General features: G+C 40.5%; 1 protein-coding gene across 6 annotated transcripts; it reads left to right on the top strand.

Annotated features, from left to right (window-relative positions):
* The first annotated feature begins 4,059 nt into the window (after positions 1-4,059).
* Positions 4,060-18,607, top strand: LOC149313718 (heterogeneous nuclear ribonucleoprotein A3-like). 6 transcript variants are annotated; one of them, XM_089519693.1, is made up of 13 exons: positions 4,060-4,162; positions 6,689-6,775; positions 8,536-8,635; positions 12,208-12,330; positions 12,502-12,648; positions 12,787-12,997; positions 15,000-15,089; positions 15,180-15,272; positions 15,365-15,448; positions 16,790-16,927; positions 18,158-18,283; positions 18,363-18,434; positions 18,519-18,607. In XM_089519693.1, exons 3-12 carry the CDS (start codon positions 8,573-8,575, stop codon positions 18,413-18,415), a joined length of 1,128 nt encoding a protein of 375 aa, XP_089375819.1. In that variant the 5' UTR covers positions 4,060-4,162; positions 6,689-6,775; positions 8,536-8,572; the 3' UTR covers positions 18,416-18,434; positions 18,519-18,607. The 6 variants fall into 6 exon arrangements, with proteins under 6 accessions (XP_089375819.1, XP_089375823.1, XP_089375825.1 ...); XM_089519694.1 differs by lacking the exon at positions 4,060-4,162 and adding an exon at positions 4,207-4,227; XM_089519696.1 differs by lacking the exon at positions 4,060-4,162 and adding an exon at positions 4,366-4,524.
* Positions 18,608-19,663: the final 1,056 nt, after the last annotated feature.

Genomic DNA, 19,663 nt, shown 5'->3' with positions numbered 1-19,663 from the left:
TAATTATGACTACCTATCATTTTAGAAGGGAGAAAAGCACTCTAGTTAGAACAGGTACTAGCCGTCTGGCAGATAGCAAGGCCCTGTGCCAACATCTCACCAGCTGTCCCAAACATCTGCTATTTCTGGTGTGATAGCTGTCAATGTCTTCTCCCCCAGCCTTACTGAATGGGTGCCCCTGGAAAGTGGGTGGCACAGGGCAGCTGTTGTTTGCATGTCCTGAAAAACAAGTGGTGTCTGTAAGAAACTGCTAGGCTCTAGAACATGCAATGTTCCAGCATTGGGCAGAGGCACCCTTCCCATTAAGCAAAATGAGGCAGTTAACCTCATTGCCTGTTGTGGAATGACATTATCTTTGGTTTGTTATTCTTGGGGCTTGTTCCCACAATGATTTAAAGTAAATTGCTGATCGGTTTATATGACCATCGTTCCCATTTGAAAGCGGTTCCAATCGTACTTTGATCAATTTCTGTTGCGATAAAATGAGGCAAATGCAAAAAATCCAGTTTTTCCAGACACTAGTTTCCAAGTGGTTCTTTTGGAAAGAATAGATTCCAAAGCATGTTCAACAAATGGGAACGACGGATCTTAATTGCATCATTCTGGAGGGGAGGGACTAATAGTGTTTACCATCCCTCCTCAGTTTTTGGTAGATTCACCATCCCCCCCCCCCTAAAAAAAAAATACTGCCTTTGTGCTTGTGGTGTGACTTAGGGGCACATAATTTTAAAAAAAATGATAGAAGATTCAATTAATTGATTTTGCAACTACAGTGTGCCTGCGTTATACACTGAAAGCTGTGCGGGGAGGAAGGGGTGGTGTGTCCCATAGGGACGAATGGGGTGCGCTGCCATGTGCACAAGCCCTATTCATTTAAATGAGGCTTGAGCATAGGCGTTTTTTGTTTTACATGGGGGAGTCCGGAAGGATCCCCCATGTATACAAAGGGTGCACTGTACTTGCAATCAGTGAAACAAACAGTTGCAAAACCAATATTTATACTGTATAGTTTCCAAGCCAGGCTGCCTGGGCTGCTGCTTACATCACTGATGACGCACAGATGATTGACATGCATTTTGAAGGGGCACAAACTACTGGGGATGACAATCGTGGCAAAAAAGAAGTGATTACAAGGAGATAATTAAAAGATCTGCTTTCATAGTGGGAACGATGAACCTTTTGGAATCAATTTACCAACATGGAGTGAAGGTGATTGGAAACCAGTTTAAATGTAAATGGGAATGAGCCCTCGATAGGAATGAGGAAGAGAGCTTTGTGAAAGTTTCTGCCTCTTGGGCCAAAATTAACTTGGCTGAGCTTTGAGTAGAATGTACCTTGACATGGGTGAGTACTAGGACGAAAGGAAGTGCCATTTGCTGCTGCTTCTCAGCCAGTGCTGAGGCTTGCAATGCTGGATACTTGGAAGAAGGTCCCCAGGGAAGCGTGAGCAGGTGGTGCCTATTTGCTCAAGCAGCTCAGCAGCCAAAAGTGAAGCCAGCGGGACTGCAGAGGCTGAGCATGGTTACAGATTTGGCTTGGTGTTATCTACCCTACCTTGTTCTCTGAATGTTATACTGGTTTGAGAGCTACCATGGTGAAGTGGTTTGAGCATTGGATTGTAACTCTGGAGACCAGTGTTCGAATCCCAGCTTGGCCATGGAAACCCATTGGGTGAATCCCAGTCTCTCAGCCTCAGACCATGGCAAACTCTCTGAAGAAACTCCCCAAGAAAACCGCACAATAGGTTTGCCATTAGGTTGGCCATAATAAGTCAGAAATTACTTGAAGGCTCACAACATTCAAAGAATATTTTTCTATCTGTCCCTGTTTTCTCACCACTAAGGAGAAACAGCCTTGGGACTGCTGGCAAGAGAAACCCACTATCTGGAAAGACTCTCAGAAAGTGGATGCATGGGTGATGATGGTGGAAGGGAGTGATGCCAAAACATTGCAGCTGTTTTCTCTCTCTTGTTCCCTAGCAGCAAAGCCGGACAAGAGAAAGCCTATCAGCTTCAAAAACAAAATTGGGGACACAGTAGCCCTTGTGGAAGGGGAAGCTGCCTGGCTGCACCCTCCTTTGGACACATGTAAAATCCCACTCAAGAAAGCAGGATGTATCAGTAGCAACTGTTTCATTATGTATCTGCTCCTGTAGCTCCTTAGAAACCCTTTTTACTACTTCCAATAATAGGCCTAAACCTTGGGTGAGTCACACACTCTCAGCCTCAGGAGAAGGCAATGGTAAGGCCATAAATCAGAAACAGTTTGAAAGTACACAACAAGAAAGGAGATGGAGTGTATCCAAACTGTAGATATAACTCAGATTGACAACACATTGACTACCATGACACCATCCTACAGAATCTTTGAATCTGTAGTTTTGTGAGCACTCTTTGGCAGAGAAGGCTAGAGACCATGTAAAACTACAAATCCAAAGATTCCGTTGGATGGAGACTGCTTTAACTGCCCTGGCTCAATGCTAGGAAAGCCTGGGAACTGTAGTTTTGTGAGACTTTTAGCTTTCTCTGTCAGAGAGCTCTGGTGCCACAATAAACTACCATTCACAGAATTCCCTAGCACTGAGCCAGGGCAGTTAAAGCGGCCTCAAACTGGATTATTTCTGTAGTGTGTTTCTGGACCTAAGTCATGCTCAAAAATAGGAACTTTTGGAATTCCTCTGGACAGAAGGTTGGCATATAGGCCGTGTCCTGGAAAAGGAGGACGTCTGGCCAACCTGCCTCCAGGACCAATCCTTCCCCAAGTGTCATCCCATGAGGGGCATTTGTGGATTTTGGGATGTGGTATTTTTCTATAGGGCCAACAAGGCTACCCCTGAAGATGTTCCCTTGAGGAAACAAGCCTGGAGGCAGAGTCTCCCACCAAGAAAGAAAGAACAATTGAACAAAAGAAAGAGTGGGCTGCTCTTTGTCCCCCAGGTTTCTCTCTGAGGCTGCATCCAGTTTGACAGCACTGTAACTGTTGCGGCTCAGTGCTATGGGATTTGTAGTTTGTTGTGGCACCAGAGCTCTCTGACGGAGAAGGCAAAATGTCTCACAAAACTACAATTCCCAGAATTCCAAAGCACTGAGCCAGGGCAGTTAAAGTGGTGTCAAACTGCATTATTTCTGCAGTGTGGACGCAGCCTGAGGCAGCACTTGGAAGAAGATGAGGCGTATGAGGGACAGGCTGGAGTCCTCCATGATGGAGCAGAGGTTGAAATGAGGATCTGAAGTGCTTATCAAGAAAGGCAGCAACCACAAGGTGACCAGCTGTCCTCCTTTTCCAGGACACGTCCTACATGACCACCTTCTGTCCAGGAGGACTTTCAAAACATCCTCCATATTGAACATGGCTAAGAGACCTGTATTGACGTTTATATGAATGTTTTGAGGTTTTTAGTGGGTCACATCCTCCATTTTTTGTTGAATGTCCTTCATTTCTAACGCGGCTAAGAGGCATGAACTGACACTTATGAGTATTTCGAGTTTTTTATTGAGTCATGTCCTCTATTTTTCTTGAACATCCTCCATTTTGGACACAGCTAAGAGGCATGAATCCACATTTATGAATAGCTAGAGCTTTTTATTGGGTCGCATGCTCCATTTTCTCCTGAACATCCTCCATTTTTAACATGGCTGAGACACACAAATTGACATTTGAGTGTTTAGAGCTTTTTATTGGGTCATGTCCTCCATTTCTTTCCTAGGACGTCCTCCATTTGGAACATGACTAAGAAGCTTGCATTGATATTTATATCAGTGTTTTGAGGTTTGTTTTTTAATTGGGTCACGTCCTCCATTTTTGCGGCGAGGAGGACATACCCGTTCGCCCCGGGCGCCTTTTTTATCTCTGAGGCAGAAATGGCGATAAGAGTGAGAGTGGAAATGGGGGGGTTGGGGGTTGAGAGAAGCAACCCCATAATAACCCGGAACCGACTAGGCTCCTCGTCAGAGGCTCCGCCCACCTCGCCGCTTCGAGCCGGCGCCATGACACCTCGCGTGACCCAAACCACGTCCGAGCCACGCCGCCGCCGTTGATTGGCTGCATTCCTTTTTTCTCCCGTGGCCCCGCCCTCTCTTGGCCCCGCCCACTTTTTTCTCTCTCTCGACTCCATATTGAGGCTTGAAGGAGGCCAAAAAAACCCCCTTGTTACAAAATGGAGGTAAAGACGGCAGGCGTCGCGCGGGAAGGCGACGGTTACGGGAAAGGAAGGGGGGGCTGAAGCTCGTGAGTGGGGGCGCGCGCCAGAAAGCGGGCGGGTGATTGGTCGGCTGCTGCTGGGCGCTCGCGCCGCTTGTTTTCCCGCTCGCCCTGAAATGGCGCAGCTGCGCTGGCAGAGCAACAGAGGCGTCTGGGCGCCATTGTGGGAAGAGGAGGAGGAGGAGGAGGGCAGGCTGAGCCTGGGACAGAGGCAGAGGCGCTATAGACAGCGGAGAGCCCACGCTTTACTCAATAGAGCTTTTTCAGGGGTTGAAACAGAGGCCCACCACGTTCTGCTCAAGGGAGGGAAACCCCCATTGAAGGGTGGGTTTGCCTTGACTCCTGCTTCCCTCCAAGAGCAGAGTGCATGAGGCCCAGGTTTAGGAGGAACCTATATATATATATACACACACACACACACGTACGTATATATAGGAGGCCCAAATAAATATAATAACAATAAATAAGTATAATAAATGCAATAATTTATATTAATAACAACAACTACTTAGTGTAGTATAATAATAATAATAATAATAATAGAAGCTAGTGGTCAGGAAATGCTAAATGGTGGATTGTCTACTCATAACTTCTCTCACTGAGAGTTAGTGTGGTATAATAATTATAATAATGAGAACCTAGAGGTCTGGAAATATTAAATGGCAAAACAGTATAGATGAGGAGTCCCAGTTTTGAGGGATCCAAATAAATGATGGTAATGATAGTGGCACAGTGGTCAGGAAATACTAGGTGGCGGATTATCTACTTGTAACTTTCGCTGAGAGCCAGTGTGGAGTAATAATAATAATAATTTCTATTTTTTCCTCTCCTCTCCTCAAAGTTCGAGTAACGTAGGGGTTTGAGTGTTGGGCTAGGACTCTGGAGACCAGGGTTCGAATCCCCACTCAGCCATGGAAACCCACTGGGTGTAAGAAACTTGCCAAGAAAAACCCATGATAGCTTCGCCTTAGGGTTGCCATGAGTCAGAAACAGCTTGAGGGCACACAGCAACAAAACCCATGAAACTTCTGGTGGAGTGGTAGTTTCTGCATCCCCCAAAGGGCCTATTCTCTAGGTACCAGTTGAAGGGCTAAAATTAACGACCCTCCATACAATTAGAATTCAAAGACATATCTTTCTTAGGCTAGAAAATCCCTTTGCCTACTACTCTCCATACGACCAGTGTTCTTGGGGAATTTGAATTCTGAGATGAAAATGGACTCCTCTGCCCTGTATATTTCTTTAAGATGACATTCTGTTTAAATTTTCCATTTTGATTTCTTAACTCTTTCTTCCTGCCAGATTGGTAACAGCCACTAAAAATAGTGACTATGAGTTTGTCACATGCAAAGATCTTATATTTTCTTTTGTAAGAACTTGTCCAACTGGTCATTCTTTAGGAAGATCTTAAATCCTTGAAATCTATGTATTGAACGTAATTAATGGACCAATGACTAATGAACGTTGTTTGCAAATTAGGAACTTTAAAGGCAGATCCAGCACATGCTGGATTAGAAGTAAGTTCGAGTGTAGTTCATTGAGAATAAGTTTCATGAAACTGCTGTCACTAACTCTTGTACTAAATTCTTTACAGGACACAGAAATCAAAGGACTTAAGAAATATTTTAGGGCTGAGTTTTCATGATCCAGCCTTGAGCCTTAAATTTAGCATGTAACCTGAATTCATGTCTACAGTAATAAGTAACAGCGTGCATTTTGGGATGGTTTCCCAAAGACTATTCAAGGCATCTGGAAATAATTATTAATCAAAACTTCTGTACAACTCAGGTGAAAGGTTCAGAGCCTTAGAGGTGTTGCCATATTTCCCTTCTTCCTTCCTCCCTCACCATTTTTATGTTGCATGAGACTAACAGGGCTACTTTGAAAACTACCTCAGTAGAACATGTTTTGATAACAGTAACACTTGTGTAGTTAACGCTGCAGCCCTGTAGACAATTACCTAAGAGTAAATACATAAACCTCAGTGAGGCTTACCTCAGAGTAGATGTGCATAGGTTCTGATAAATAATGTCTAATTCACAACATCAAAGTTTAGGCACATTGTCTGCCCTGAAAGTAAGGTTCAGGAGTGATTTAAAAGTATAACAAAACGTTTGCTCTGTGTATGAAAACTAGATACTACTTTTGAAAACTCTACGTTTTGTTTCACTTAGCAAACAATGTTGCCCAACAGAAATCATAACATTAGAAGAGGTTTGTACTGTGCCTCTGGTAAGAAATGTGTAGAGTTACTGATCCTCAGATTCTAGTTGAGCTGTTTATTGCTGAAACCAGTTGTGTGGGTTCTGTTGTAGCTTGGTTTTTTGCGCTGTCTCAATGCTTGCATTATCTATATCTTTGCTTATCTGAACTGGAAGTTAGGGGCCTAGGTCAGCAAGCCAGGCATCCTGTGTCTCTTGCGTAAAAGATCAGAGGGCCGTCTCGTGAATTTCTGGGTCGAATAGACATTTACTGTTTTCTTCCACAGAAATGAGAGTTCACCGTGCTAAATACCTTGTGATATTTTTTTAAAACTGTGACTGGGTAGCAGCTGTTACCTTCAGCCTTAAAAGAGGTACGTACGTAGAAGCAAACCCTGGAAGTTACATTCTGCCTAATTGGGGCCTTTAAGAAACTTTCTTATACTGTTTGGAAGCACAGCCAGTCTGCATGGAAGTCTGGCACAAAAGGGTCCAGCTTGCAGCTGAATGCTAGGATTGGGTTTAGAAAGGGGGTTGAGGGGATTTTTATTTTTTATTATGGTATTTATACCCCGCTCTTCAGCCCTAAAGGCTATCACTTTAATGCAAACTCCAGTGTGTTTTGTATAGGGATATTTTGGTTGGAAATGTTTTTGGCTGCAATAACATAGTGATAACCATGGACTACTTGTAGGATTGTTAAAAGCAGTTCTCCCATCACACCTCCCTGTCTGAAATAGGAGTGCAACAGTAATCCATATTGCAGATTTGTATGCTGCTCCTGTTCAGCTGCTACATAGGAGCAGCAATACTGGCCAAAGCTAATGGCTTGATCAGTGGTGTTCAGATTACATACCAGTGAACTGCACTGCACAGTTATTATAAACCACTCAACCTATAACCTCCAACTGGCAATATTTCACTCTGAGCCACAGCTCCCTCCAAGCTATAATATGGTGATTATACATATACAGTCCGCCCTTCCGTTATGTGGGGGATCCGTTCCAGACCAAATGCGCTGGTGGCACATTTTTTTTGAAAGGTTGGAAAAAATTATGATGTATTGCACCAAGTAGGAACTGGGTTAGAAAGACCAGAAATTCCTCTTTTTGTTAGTACCCAGTCACATTTTTTTACTTTTATCACTGTTTTGTGCGTTCCTATGAATTTATATGGACAGCTTTTACTTCTTCCCGAGTTGACATTTGAAAATGGCCTCTCAACAGGAATGAAGAAGTGGATTATCTAGACAGTGACTTTCTGATCTTTCTATAATTCCCACTGTCGCTTCAGCAACAGTCATTCAGATCCCAGGGAGCTGTTGGGCTTTAAGGGCCTAGATGTTTCCCAGGATCCTGAGAAGGGCAAGCCACGTGTGCAGATCAGTGTTCGGAGTTTGAAGGAAAGGAAAGCAAGGGGTTATTCTAGCAAAGGCCTGCCTATCTGGCATTGGGGGGGGGGGATTAAGAGAAGAGGAAGTAGTTTAAGATTGGGAACAGCAGCTCTGCCTCATCTGGAGTCTGATGTGTTGGTATTTTAGTTTGAAATCGAGAGGAACCCTCTCCCTTCTCCAGAGAATTGAGTGCAGTCAGAGAGAGAGAAAGTTAGGACTGGTCCTGATTTTTATTCTTAGATTAGCCCTTGCTTAGCCTAACAATCAGAATAGTTGGACTAATATAAAGTAACCTAAACTGGAATGCAATCAGCTGTTTGCTAGTCTAAGCATATTGTTCACATTTTAGAAAGTGTCCAGCAGTTTAGTTTGCTATACTTAATAGCAAATAAGGATGAGTGCATTTTTTTCTGTTACAGGGATGCTATCGTGTTTTTACACATGCACACCTAAAATTAATACTGTTGCTAGACTAAATCTGGCTAACCTGTTCAGATGGTGCCTTAGCTATTACTTGCAACTTCTGCTTAAATCCATGAATTTTATCTGTCAAGTAAATGGCTTGAGAACAAAGCCACACATGTATTTTGATTCATTTTCTCATATAGCTCGACCCTTTAAACTTTAATTTAAAGTGGTTCGCACAAATTTGCTCCATTAAAATTTAAAGATGTTTTGTTTTTATGAGGTTTTAAAAAACATCTAGAAATGGGTAAGTTACTAGTACTACTTGTTACCTAGGTTAAGAGGAACAACTGAGTCAGAACATCCTCTCAAAATGGCGTGTAAAGAGGAGAGAGAGGCTGAAGATTACAAGAGGAGGGGAAGAAGATCTTCACAGGTGGAATGCTTTATTTTTATATTTTTTTCATGGCTAAACAGAATTTTTGCTCGCTGCTGCTTTGGTTCCTTCAGCTGTAGCTCAAACCTTTCATTGCACTACTCTCTTCTGCTTGCCTCTTAAGGGTTTGTTTTGTTTTTCATTCCCCACACTGGTTTGAGATAGTTGTGGTAAGCTTGTAATTTACAATTTTGCATAAGGTTTAAACTGGAAAACCAGTATTTGACTAGATGCTAAATAACATAGAAGCCACTAAACATAGAAGTTAACTAAATTTTAGAAAGACCCAGATAGGCATTTAAATAACAAAGAAGAAGAAGAAGAAAGAACTTGTTGAGGATCTCACTGTGTTTCCAGTTAGCTTGGATTCATTCCACATGATAATTTTGTATTTTGTACTACTTCAAACTATTGAAGTGACTACGTCTGTATTAGAAGAATATTCTTCCATACAAAGAAGTTCCAGAGACAAAACTAGCTTATCAGAGATAAGTATTCAGTATCCTGAAGGGTGTTAGGTCATTTAAGATTCCACTTCCAGGCTAAAATAGTATAAGCTCACATATAGGTTTACCACTTCATTGAGAGCTAGGCCAAATTTATCTATGGCCTTCAGTTTTAATTGCTTACTTTTTAAAGCCACTTGTCTGATGCAATATTTTAGAATTGTTTAGAAACAAAACTGTTTTAGATACTGCAGCCATCTGTTGCAATGTTAACTATGTTTTTGTTGTTGTTGTTGAAATAGCTGCTATACTTAAGTGGAATTATACTAGACATTTAAAAATGAAAGTCAAAACACCAGTAGTGACCAAAAGAATCAGCATTTGCTTAAGTTAAAAGATTTCTAAATGCTGAACATTTAAGTTCTACTTCCTTAGATGCTTCACTGCCTCTCTACCAGCATCTCTCATCATTCCCCTACTCTGCATAATACCCACTGTAAACTTAGATCCTACTAAAATTACCTGAGTGTTGGCTGGTGTTCTATCTTGTGGTTTTAAATTTTATAAAATAGATTGATAGTTATAAGTAGTTGAGGTAGGCATCCGTATATCTCTGTGTTGCAGAACCACATATCAGATGGCCACAGACAAATAGATTGTTTAAAATATGTTTCTGGAAGGAAAGGAAGAACAAGTCAGAAGTAGCTGGGCATGTTTGCAATGGCTATCTGGTACCAGATTGGCCTAATCTCCTAGTAAAGATGCAGCAGAGAGCAAACACTGTAATCTTGTAATTTCTTAGGGGTTGTCCCCATTGAACACACCTGGCACCTTCAGGGACAGCCAAATTGTGTGGTTCCTTGCCTTTCAATATGAGCCCACTGCTTTTTGCTCCATTATCTAGGTATTGCCTTTAGGCCCTAATATTCCAAAATAGATAATATAAAGCCCATGATAGGATTCAGTATGGTTTTATAGAACTAGTTTTTTTGTGGTTTTTTTGGGCTATGGGGCTGTGTTCTAGATGCCAGCCACAGCTGCTGGCAAAACATCATGAATAAATGGGCTCAACAGACCGCCCCGAAAAGGCAGGCTGGATCCGGCCATTTTTACTCCTGATGGAGGCTGCAGCAACCAAACACCGCGGCCTCGGTCAGGACTAAAAGGAACCCTCTAAAAATGGGTCCTTTTTAGTCTGCGTGGCGGGTGAGATGTTTAGATGATGCACCACACTTGCATCATCATGGCGGCCCCCATGTGGATGGGGCAGTGCCATGATGGCACCACCGCCGCGCAGTAGGGCTTGGGAGCATGCGGTCGCTCCGCAATCCTGAGCCCTAAAATTGGCCCCAGACTGACAATATATGTGGAAATATGGCTGTTACTTAAATGACTGGCTCCTCTCTTTTTGGTTTTAGGAATAATGTAATGGTCCTCTTTATCATGACAATATCTTGTAATTATATTCAGGGAAATCTGTTACTTCAGGCAAGACTCCAAACTCAGCATCTCAGTGGTATCAAAGATACATACAAATTCTAAGGGCTAAGGATTACAAATCTTTGTGGAATACAAAGCAATGGATCGTAGGAGGTCCATGCAATATTTGACCCGTTTCAGAGGGAGAGCCTCTAAAAACACATGTGAAGGGAGGGTTCACCTTGAGAAAGAGAAGGGAATATTTTATATTCTTCCACTCCCATGAATTGTACTACCTCAATTTGTGGGTTTTAAAATTGTCTCCAGTGCATCACTTGTAATAAAACACACAATTTCTACATACAAGCTGATACACATCAATGATTTTTTTAAAAAATCTCTCAGCATTTCTATGCCCTTAACGTGAATAGATGGGTGATCCAGAAGGGATTACCTAATTTTAATAGTATTAATAGTGTATTAAAAGGAAAGCTGTATCATAAAAATAAGAAAAGGATATTTAATGGTCATACTATTTGTGAAACTGAAATACTTCACTGTGTCTGTGGAATGGTATATTAAAGTACTGTATTGCCTCTGTGTGTGGAGGGGAAAGATATACCCTACATCTTGTTAACACTGTTTTAGGTATCTTAAGTGCAGAGACCCCTGAATTTCTTTGTTTTCTGAGCAAATGCATTAGTTATCAAAAAGGCAGTAGTGTTATTCTGTTTCATCTAGATTAATTTTGATTTTAAAGTTAAGTAATTTTAGATGTCACATATTCTGAAGTCAAACATGTTCTTCATGCAAATAAAAAAACAATTTGGGAATGAGGTATAAGGTTTGGTAACTAGAAAATTATTTAAAATCCTTCTGAGACAGGCATAAACAGTCATCTTTTGCTAAAGTTAGCTGACATTCAGGATATCTGAAACATTTGTTAATCCTTTTAAACTCAATTTAGAAATGTCTAGTATTTCTTTATGTGTATATTGATGTCAGTAAAAAAAGATGTAATAATTCCTAATTAAACTGGATTATACTAATAAACAAATGGCCTTAGTTGATGGCAACATTAATACTTTTGTTATGTCTTTTATGTTCTTGTGCTGACACTGTTTAGAATACAGTCAATACAATTCCATGTATTGATTCAGGGACAGGTCCATCTGAGTTCATTGAGGCATATTCTTTGGCCAATACTACAGCTATACACAGTGAATTGTAAACCCCATTAAGCATTGTAGGACTTATTTCTCCATAAACACACATAGAGTTGCCCTGGTGACTGCAGGTACATGTACACTTTAATGAGAAGCGAGGCTCACTGAACTTGCAGATACTTCTGAGTAAAAAAATGTAATGCTCATCTTTTATGTAGTTTTTATCTGCTGAAGCTGAAAATTTGGATTGTACCTGAATAGATGGATTTAGAAACCCAAGTGGTTAATATCTTAATTCTAAGCATATTTACATAGAAGTAAGTGTGCTTAGTATAGGAGCCATAGCTACTTGAGTTAAGTGGTCTCATAATTAATTTTGATTACTGTGCTATTAAAACCAGAAACAAACTATTAGTACTGGTGTTTTCACATTATTTTATTGTCATACCCCTAAGAGTAAATTGTGTAAGAATGCAGATGGATGAACTTGACCACAACAGTATGCATCTACTGCAGCATAGTACTACTTTCCTTCTTTCAGGGCCATGATCCCAAGGAACCAGAACAATTAAGAAAGCTGTTTATTGGTGGTCTGAGCTTTGAAACTACAGATGATAGTTTAAGAGAACACTTTGAAAAATGGGGAACGCTCACAGACTGTGTGGTAAGTGAACCTAACAGCATTCAGTTTACACATGAAATCCTACGTATATTTGATAGCAAGTCACACTTTTTAGTGAGGCTTATTCCCAAATAGCTTGTATGATATAATAGCAAATATTTTTTAAAAATCAATACCTAAATTTCTGTTATATGCATTATACTTTTCTTGAAGGTGATGAGAGACCCACAGACAAAACGTTCCCGGGGCTTTGGTTTTGTGACTTACTCATGTGTTGAAGAGGTAGATGCTGCAATGGCAGCTCGGCCACATAAGGTCGATGGCCGTGTGGTGGAACCAAAGAGAGCAGTTTCTAGAGAAGTAAGTAAATATTTGTGTGTACTGAATTGGTTGAACTTTAATTATGCAAACACTGTTGTATCTATATCTAAAAGTGTTTTTAAATATTTAACATTTTTTGAAGATTGGAAGACTAAATATAACTTGCCATTTTTACAGGATTCTGTGAAACCTGGTGCCCATTTAACAGTGAAGAAAATATTTGTTGGAGGAATTAAAGAAGACACCGAAGAATATAATTTAAGAGATTATTTTGAAAAATATGGCAAAATTGAAACCATAGAAGTAATGGAAGATAGGCAGAGTGGAAAGAAAAGAGGCTTTGCCTTTGTAACATTTGATGATCATGATACAGTTGACAAAATTGTTGGTATGTATGCTTTTTCATCCATGGGTTTGGTTTCAGGACCCCTCCATGGATGCCAAAATCTATGGATGCCCAAGCCCCATCATATATAAAGGCATAGTAAAATGGTGTTCCTTATATTCAGTTGCAAATAACTTATTGTATTTTTTAAAAACAAATACATTTTCAAGCTGTGAATGATTGAATCCATGAATTCAGAATCTATGAATGCCAAAGGCCAGGTATCTTCTTAATGTTACTTATACATGGAATATTTTCTAGTGAACAGAAAACCTATTGTAGGAATGAGGCCCAAATATTTTCAATCACCTTTTAAAGTTCTGACTCCACTTTTGAAGTATGGAGGGAAGGTGGCTTGTGCCCCCCATGGCTCCCACCCCAGCAATAGACATATCAATGGCTTCTTTAGCTACAGTTAGAAGACAATGAGGGGAATAATTTCAAACACCAAAACATCTACAGTTGTCCCTCTGTTTTTGTGGAGGATCTGTTCTGGACCCCCCCCCCCCCGTGAAAACAGAAATCTGCTGATATTCAAGCCCTATTGGCTTGAATGGCGGCACACCCCCGTGGGCATACACCCCCTGTTTAAGTCCCTCTGTTTGTCCCTCGCAAGTAAATGAGGTACACGGATTTGAAGTCTGCACAAACAGAGGAACGACAGTATTTAAATCTGGATCTCTCCATTCTGTGTCTGTAATTATGCGCCTGTTCATTGCAGCTCTTCATTTGTTTGTTTGTTTTTAAACATAGGCTGTTTTTACACATGTTTACATACTGTGTCTCTTAGCCAAAACTAGCTGCTTCCTCCTTGCCCCTGTCCTCCCCTTTATTTAGTTTGGTCAGATGCCCTGTCTTGTCAGTCACAATTCCCTGCCACCTTCGACAAGTGAATGTCCTCAGCAAGTGAAATGCCTTCTGAAACGCTTTTCAACTTGCATCTTAGGCAGTATTAGGAACCCAAAGATCACCAGCTCCAAAGCAAGTGCATCTTTCAATTCCAGCAGGGGAAGGAAAAAGTTTGTGAGGAGTTATTTGTGAAGAGTCTAGCTTCAGTGCCAGTCAGAAATAGAAGAGAAGAGGGATAGTTGCAAGGCCTTGTTGCAATGCTACAGGAAGGCTGGAGGGGTTCCTGTTAGAGTAGACCTTTAGCTACTATTTTTAGAAGACTGCAGAGAAGGCTCATTTGTCCAAAATTGGGGAAGGGGTTTGCATGATTCTGAAATGGCTGTGGGTTGTGTGTGCCTAAGGTTGCATCTTCTTCCACATATTGGGCCTCATTAGAGAAGATGGTGCAGTCCTCACATATTCCTTACTTCTAAGAAATGGGATGAACAGAAATGGGGAGGAGGGCTTTTTCTGTATTGGCATCTATTTGCTGCAATACCCTCCCCAGGGAGTTCTAAGAAATATGATTATTCTCCTGCCAGTTGGTTTACAACTCTTTCATCTGTCTTTGGCTGACAAAGGCCCGTTACAGACCGCCCCAAAGGGGCGGTCTTGGGCCGCTGCCGGTTGCAGCGCAGGGAAGCCGCTGCAGCCAAACCGCGCGACTCCCCCGTGCTGTAAAAAAGGAGCGCAAAAATCACGCTCCTTCCAGCAACCCGGAAAAGACGTCGCAAGTGCCAAAGCGCGCACTCCCGACGTCTCTTCCGGGTTTAGACGTCCAGACGCTCTGCGTCCGTTACGTCAAGATGGCCGCGCCCGTCTGTATAGGGCGCTGCCATCTTGCCGTATGGAATATGTGCGAGGGGCAAGGCGCGTCCGGAAGCGCCGCCCCTCGCGCGTATTCCTGGCGCAACGACAGCGCCGCTTAGGCCTGTCTGTAAGGCACCTTAGATTACTTTTCCTGTGGTTGCGGTGTTTTTACTTCAAACAATTTGCTTTTGTTTTACTGTGTTTTTATGGTTTAATATGAATTAACTTTTATTAATTAAAGGGCAGTAAATCTAAACAATACAACAATGAAAATAAGTTTGACTTACAAATCTCAAAATTTTTCTAGTTCAAAAATACCACACGATAAATGGGCACAACTGCGAAGTGAAGAAAGCTCTCTCCAAGCAAGAAATGCAGACTGCCACTGCTCAGAGAAGTAAGTTTTATATATGAAAGCACATATAATGGGATGGTAATAGTTGTATTGCACTCTTTTACTCTTTCTCTCTCTCTTTTTTTTTTTAAGACCGTGGGAGCAGTTCAAGCAACTTTGTGGGTCGTGGAAATTTTGGAGGCAGTGGTGGAAGCTATGGCAGAGGTGGAGGTTTTGGGGGCAGAGGTAAATGTCTTTCCTGTCTTCCTTTTTTTCTTCCAAAACATTTATTTGAATTTTGATATTTCATAGTTTTTAACTCTTGTATTTTGATTTAGGAGGTTATGGTGGTGGAAGCGGTGGCGGCGGTGGTAGCAGAGGAAATTTTGGTAGTGGGGATGGATACAATGGCTTTGGTGATGGTAAGTACTATAGTGAGAATATCACTTGGATTATATCTAAAATTAAAGGAATCAAAGGCTTTGTGGTAGAATTTTTCTAAGTGTAAATAGTTCTTTTCAGTTCTCTGGTGTTAATGCTGACAGTTTACAGAAAATCTAAGCACTGAAAGAGTGGATCTAGGTGAAAATATTCCTGCTTTTATCTCAGTAAAACTAGTAATTTCATTGTAATTACTAAAGTATAATTAATTTAGGCTGCAGCTACACTGCAGAATTAATGCAGTTTGACATTGCATTAACTGCAAAGGCTTAATGCTGTGGAATTCTGGGATTTCTAGTTTTGTGAGAAATTTAGGCTTCTTTGTCAGATAATGCTGGTGGCACAATAAACTACAAATCTCAGAATTGTTAGGGCAGTGTCAAACAACATTAATTTTGCAGTGTGGCTGCAGCCTCAGAGTACATCCGGCCCTGTGGTGTAGAGTCTTAGTTCCCAATAGTACAACTTGCCCATGAGTTATCCTTGATAATGGAAAGTGATTTTCTACCAGACTCTCTCAAAAGCTATGCCAAAGGATTGGGGGGAAAGATATGGAAGAATGTGGAAAATAATGATGATTTAGGGTGAATTGACAAAAGTCACTTCTCACCCTGCTTTTGTCAGCATAAACCTCTATTAAATTGTGTGGAAAGAATGAATTTAGGTTCCATATTACTACTCTTCATTTCATGAAATAAGTGTAAAGTATACTTAATAGGCAAGTATTAACTGAAGCTACAAACCCTTATAGTTTGGGCTAAATAACAATTTTGTGTTATCCTTAAGAAACATTACACAGAATGGTTGAAGGTTGAACCACATGAGGTTTTTGCAAATTTTTTGAGTCACATGAAATAGTAAACAAATTGTGAAGAGAAGCCATCAGAAATTCAATTCCAACCACCTTAATATAATACTTGCACTTCAGTTGAATCATACAATCTACTGATGATTTGATGGTAATCTGACTGAGAAGAAGCCGTTAATTAAGCACATGAAGTTGTCTCTGTTCAAATGTGACTTCATGACATGTCTAAGAGTTTTGTGTCAGGCTAATGAGCCTTCTGCAGCCTGTGTCCCTTAGATGTTTTGCTTTAGCCAACATGATCAGAAGTGATTGTGCTTATCGGCCAAAACATTTAGAGGGACAGTGCTGGGAGAATTCATTGCCTTGATTGGTAGTCCTCATGTTGTAATGTTTATACTGTTCAGTCTTTAAAACTGTATCTAGAAGTCACCTATGTTGTGTACAGCTCAGTTAGTTTTAGTTTTGGTACAAATATGGTGCCTTTTATGATGTTATTTTTAATTGATATCTCAAGGTGGAAGCTATGGAGGTAGTCCTGGATATGGTAGCAGAGGAGGTTATGGTGGCAGCCCAACCTATGGAAACCCAGGTGGTGGATATGGTGGAGGTGGTGGAGGCTATGATGGTTACAGTGAAGGCGGAAGCTTTGGTGGTAAGAGTCCTCAATTATATGCAATTTTTACCTGTGCTTCTGTTAGATAAAAGACAGGTGTTCATGCTGTCATTTGGAAAGGTTGCGCATAACTAATTAAGAAGAATGTTTTATAATGTAGATTTAGGCAGAGACTAGACTCAAGTAGAACTGAAATCAGGGTGAAATGTGTCTTGGGAAACTTTGGGTCCCCCTTCCCCCTTCCAGGGCAGACTTATAAATGTGCCATATTTAGACCGTAAAGCTGAACCCGTAACAAGCCTGCAGACGAACATGCTTCGAATCTTTAAAATCAAATTAAGAAAGTTCTACAGTTTACTTGCCAGTTAGTGTCTTTGTGCAGTCATCAATTGAGAAGTAGTATGTTTTCAGATACTTACCTTACCAAGCTACTTTTGCCACTTTGTTTTCTTCTGGATAATTATTTATCAAAAAGGAGGCTTTGGTGATAGCCTTTTCACTTCTGCCTCTATAGTGGGGGGATAGAAGGGATCAAATACATTTGTTTATTACAGGGGTGAGCAGCTGTCAAGCTAGGAGGGGCACACCTTTTTAAAACAAAAAGTTTTTTGATCTAAAATGTTTGTCAGTGCCCCATGGGGACAGTTTTGCCATGTTCTCGCAGGGAGAATGTTTTAGAACAGGCCTTTCTTTAAATGTAATAAGTGATTTGTAAGGCCTGGGGAACCTGAAAGCATAACAGTATCCCGAACACAGGGACAAAAAGAAATTGGAGGACCCTCAGGATTTCAAACTTTCCCCACCCCTGTTTAATGTTTATATGGAACACGATCTAAGAAGTTGGAAGGTCCTGTGACATCGTGTGCTTTCAGTGTACTGGTTTAGAAGTCTAGTTTTCAAGACTAGAATTCTGTCTCATAATTAATCAAAAGATTATGTGATTCACATCACTGCAAACACAGAACTATTGTAAGTTGGAGGTAAGTTAGAATTTAATGTGTTTGAAAGGTACCAAAGTTATTGCTGGAAAAAGAAATGAGAACAAAATATTGTGGTAAAAGTAGTAGTATGCTCACTCTTTCCAATACAGTTTTTGTGTGTATTGGATATTCTTTGCAATTGCTACAGTAACTAATTCTAACCATGACCATGTCCTGTTATTTGATTACTGCTTAGTTTACTTAGTCTGAATGAATTGTGGTGTGTTGGAAGCCTTCCAAAATCATGATTGATCTAAATGATAAACATAAAATTAAATTCTGTTCTCAGGTAACTATGGTGGCAGTGGAAGCTATAATGATTTTGGCAATTACAGTGGACAGCAAGCCTCAAGCTATGGACCCATCAAAGGAGGTGGCAGCTTCAGTAGCAGAAGCTCAGGCAGTCCCTATGGAGGTAAATAGAACATTTAAATATGCATCTGGCTAATACTGCTGAGGAATGATCACTTTAACAGTCAAAATTCTATTTTTAGGTGGCTATGGTTCGGGAGGAGGAAGTGGTGGCTATGGTGGAAGAAGGTTCTAAAAATTCTACCAGGAACAGGGTAGGTATACTACAAATATGTGTTGTATATGAAGACTGCAGCATTTCATTGAGAGTAATCCTTTTCTTATCCTATATTCAACAGGCTACAGTTCTTAGCAGGAGAAAGCGAGGAGTTGTCAGGAAAGCTGCAGGTTACTTTGAGACAGTCGTCCCAAATGAATTAGAGGAACTGTAAAATCTGCCACAGAAGGAGCGATGAACCATAGTCAGAAAAATTTACTGCAGCTTAAACAGGAAACCCTTCTTAAGGACTGTCATAGCCACAGTTTGCAAAGAGTGCAGCTATTGATTTAATGCAATGTAGTGTTTAGATGTACATTCCTGACTCTCTTTTTTTAATTTGTTGTTGTAGCTTTGTCTTTTCTTCATAAATCAGGTATATTGCCCTGTAAATTTGTGGTAGTGGTACCAGGAATTAAAAATAATTGAGGAACTTTTAATTTTTTCAATACTTGTGTAGTTCAGTTTTTTCTTACTGAAACTTCTTTAAATAAAGAAATGTAGTTTTAGGGTATACTCTTGCTAGGAAGAAAATCAGTGCATTATAATCTGTATTAATTTAAACTATAGAAATGCTGAATCGTTTAAGAACCTTAGTTTTTCTGCATATGTAGCCAATTGAAATGAGTTGCACATGCAAAGGGAGAGAAGAGATGTTTGCATTAAAACTTGCTTAGCTGTATAATTAGGACTGAGTTGTTTAAACTAGTGCTTGTGAATGATAAAAAACACCTTTACTTTAAAATGAAAATTCCAGATTCTTCTGGTTTGTGCATATCTTAATTTGTAGCCTTTTTGTTTCTTAGCTTAAGTAAAAAAAGCATTGAAAGAGATCTTTTAAAGCTTTATTCAGTTTGCTTCCTATTTCATTGATACATGCAGGAGCTACATTGAGCACTGGCAGAACAAGTTTCTGCCTTTTATTACTCTTGAGATTTCCCCCCTCCATGGTAAACAGATTTAAGTTCAGACATAATTGAATTAAAACTTTGAAGCCAATAGCCTGGGTCTGTTACTTAGTGTATAACTGTATAGCCTCATTTGTATATACGTTCTGCCCTTAAAAACATGGGTTTGTTGTAATGGTAATACTTCTGTTGTGTGTAATTCTGTATGCTCTCTTCAGTTGACACAGGCTCACAGTATAGGCACATTCCTTCCGAGTTCTTTCTTTGGAGTATAAACTTTCTGACTATTAAGTAAACGAGCACATTTCACGCTCTTTGT

This window comes from Sceloporus occidentalis, unplaced genomic scaffold (genome assembly GCF_023333645.1).
Source record: "Sceloporus occidentalis isolate IW3139 unplaced genomic scaffold, rSceOcc1.0.p SCAF_4, whole genome shotgun sequence".
Classification (NCBI taxonomy): Eukaryota; Metazoa; Chordata; class Lepidosauria; order Squamata; family Phrynosomatidae; genus Sceloporus; species Sceloporus occidentalis.
Note: the sequence above shows the minus strand (reverse complement) of the source record. Positions and strands in the feature narration are given on the sequence as shown.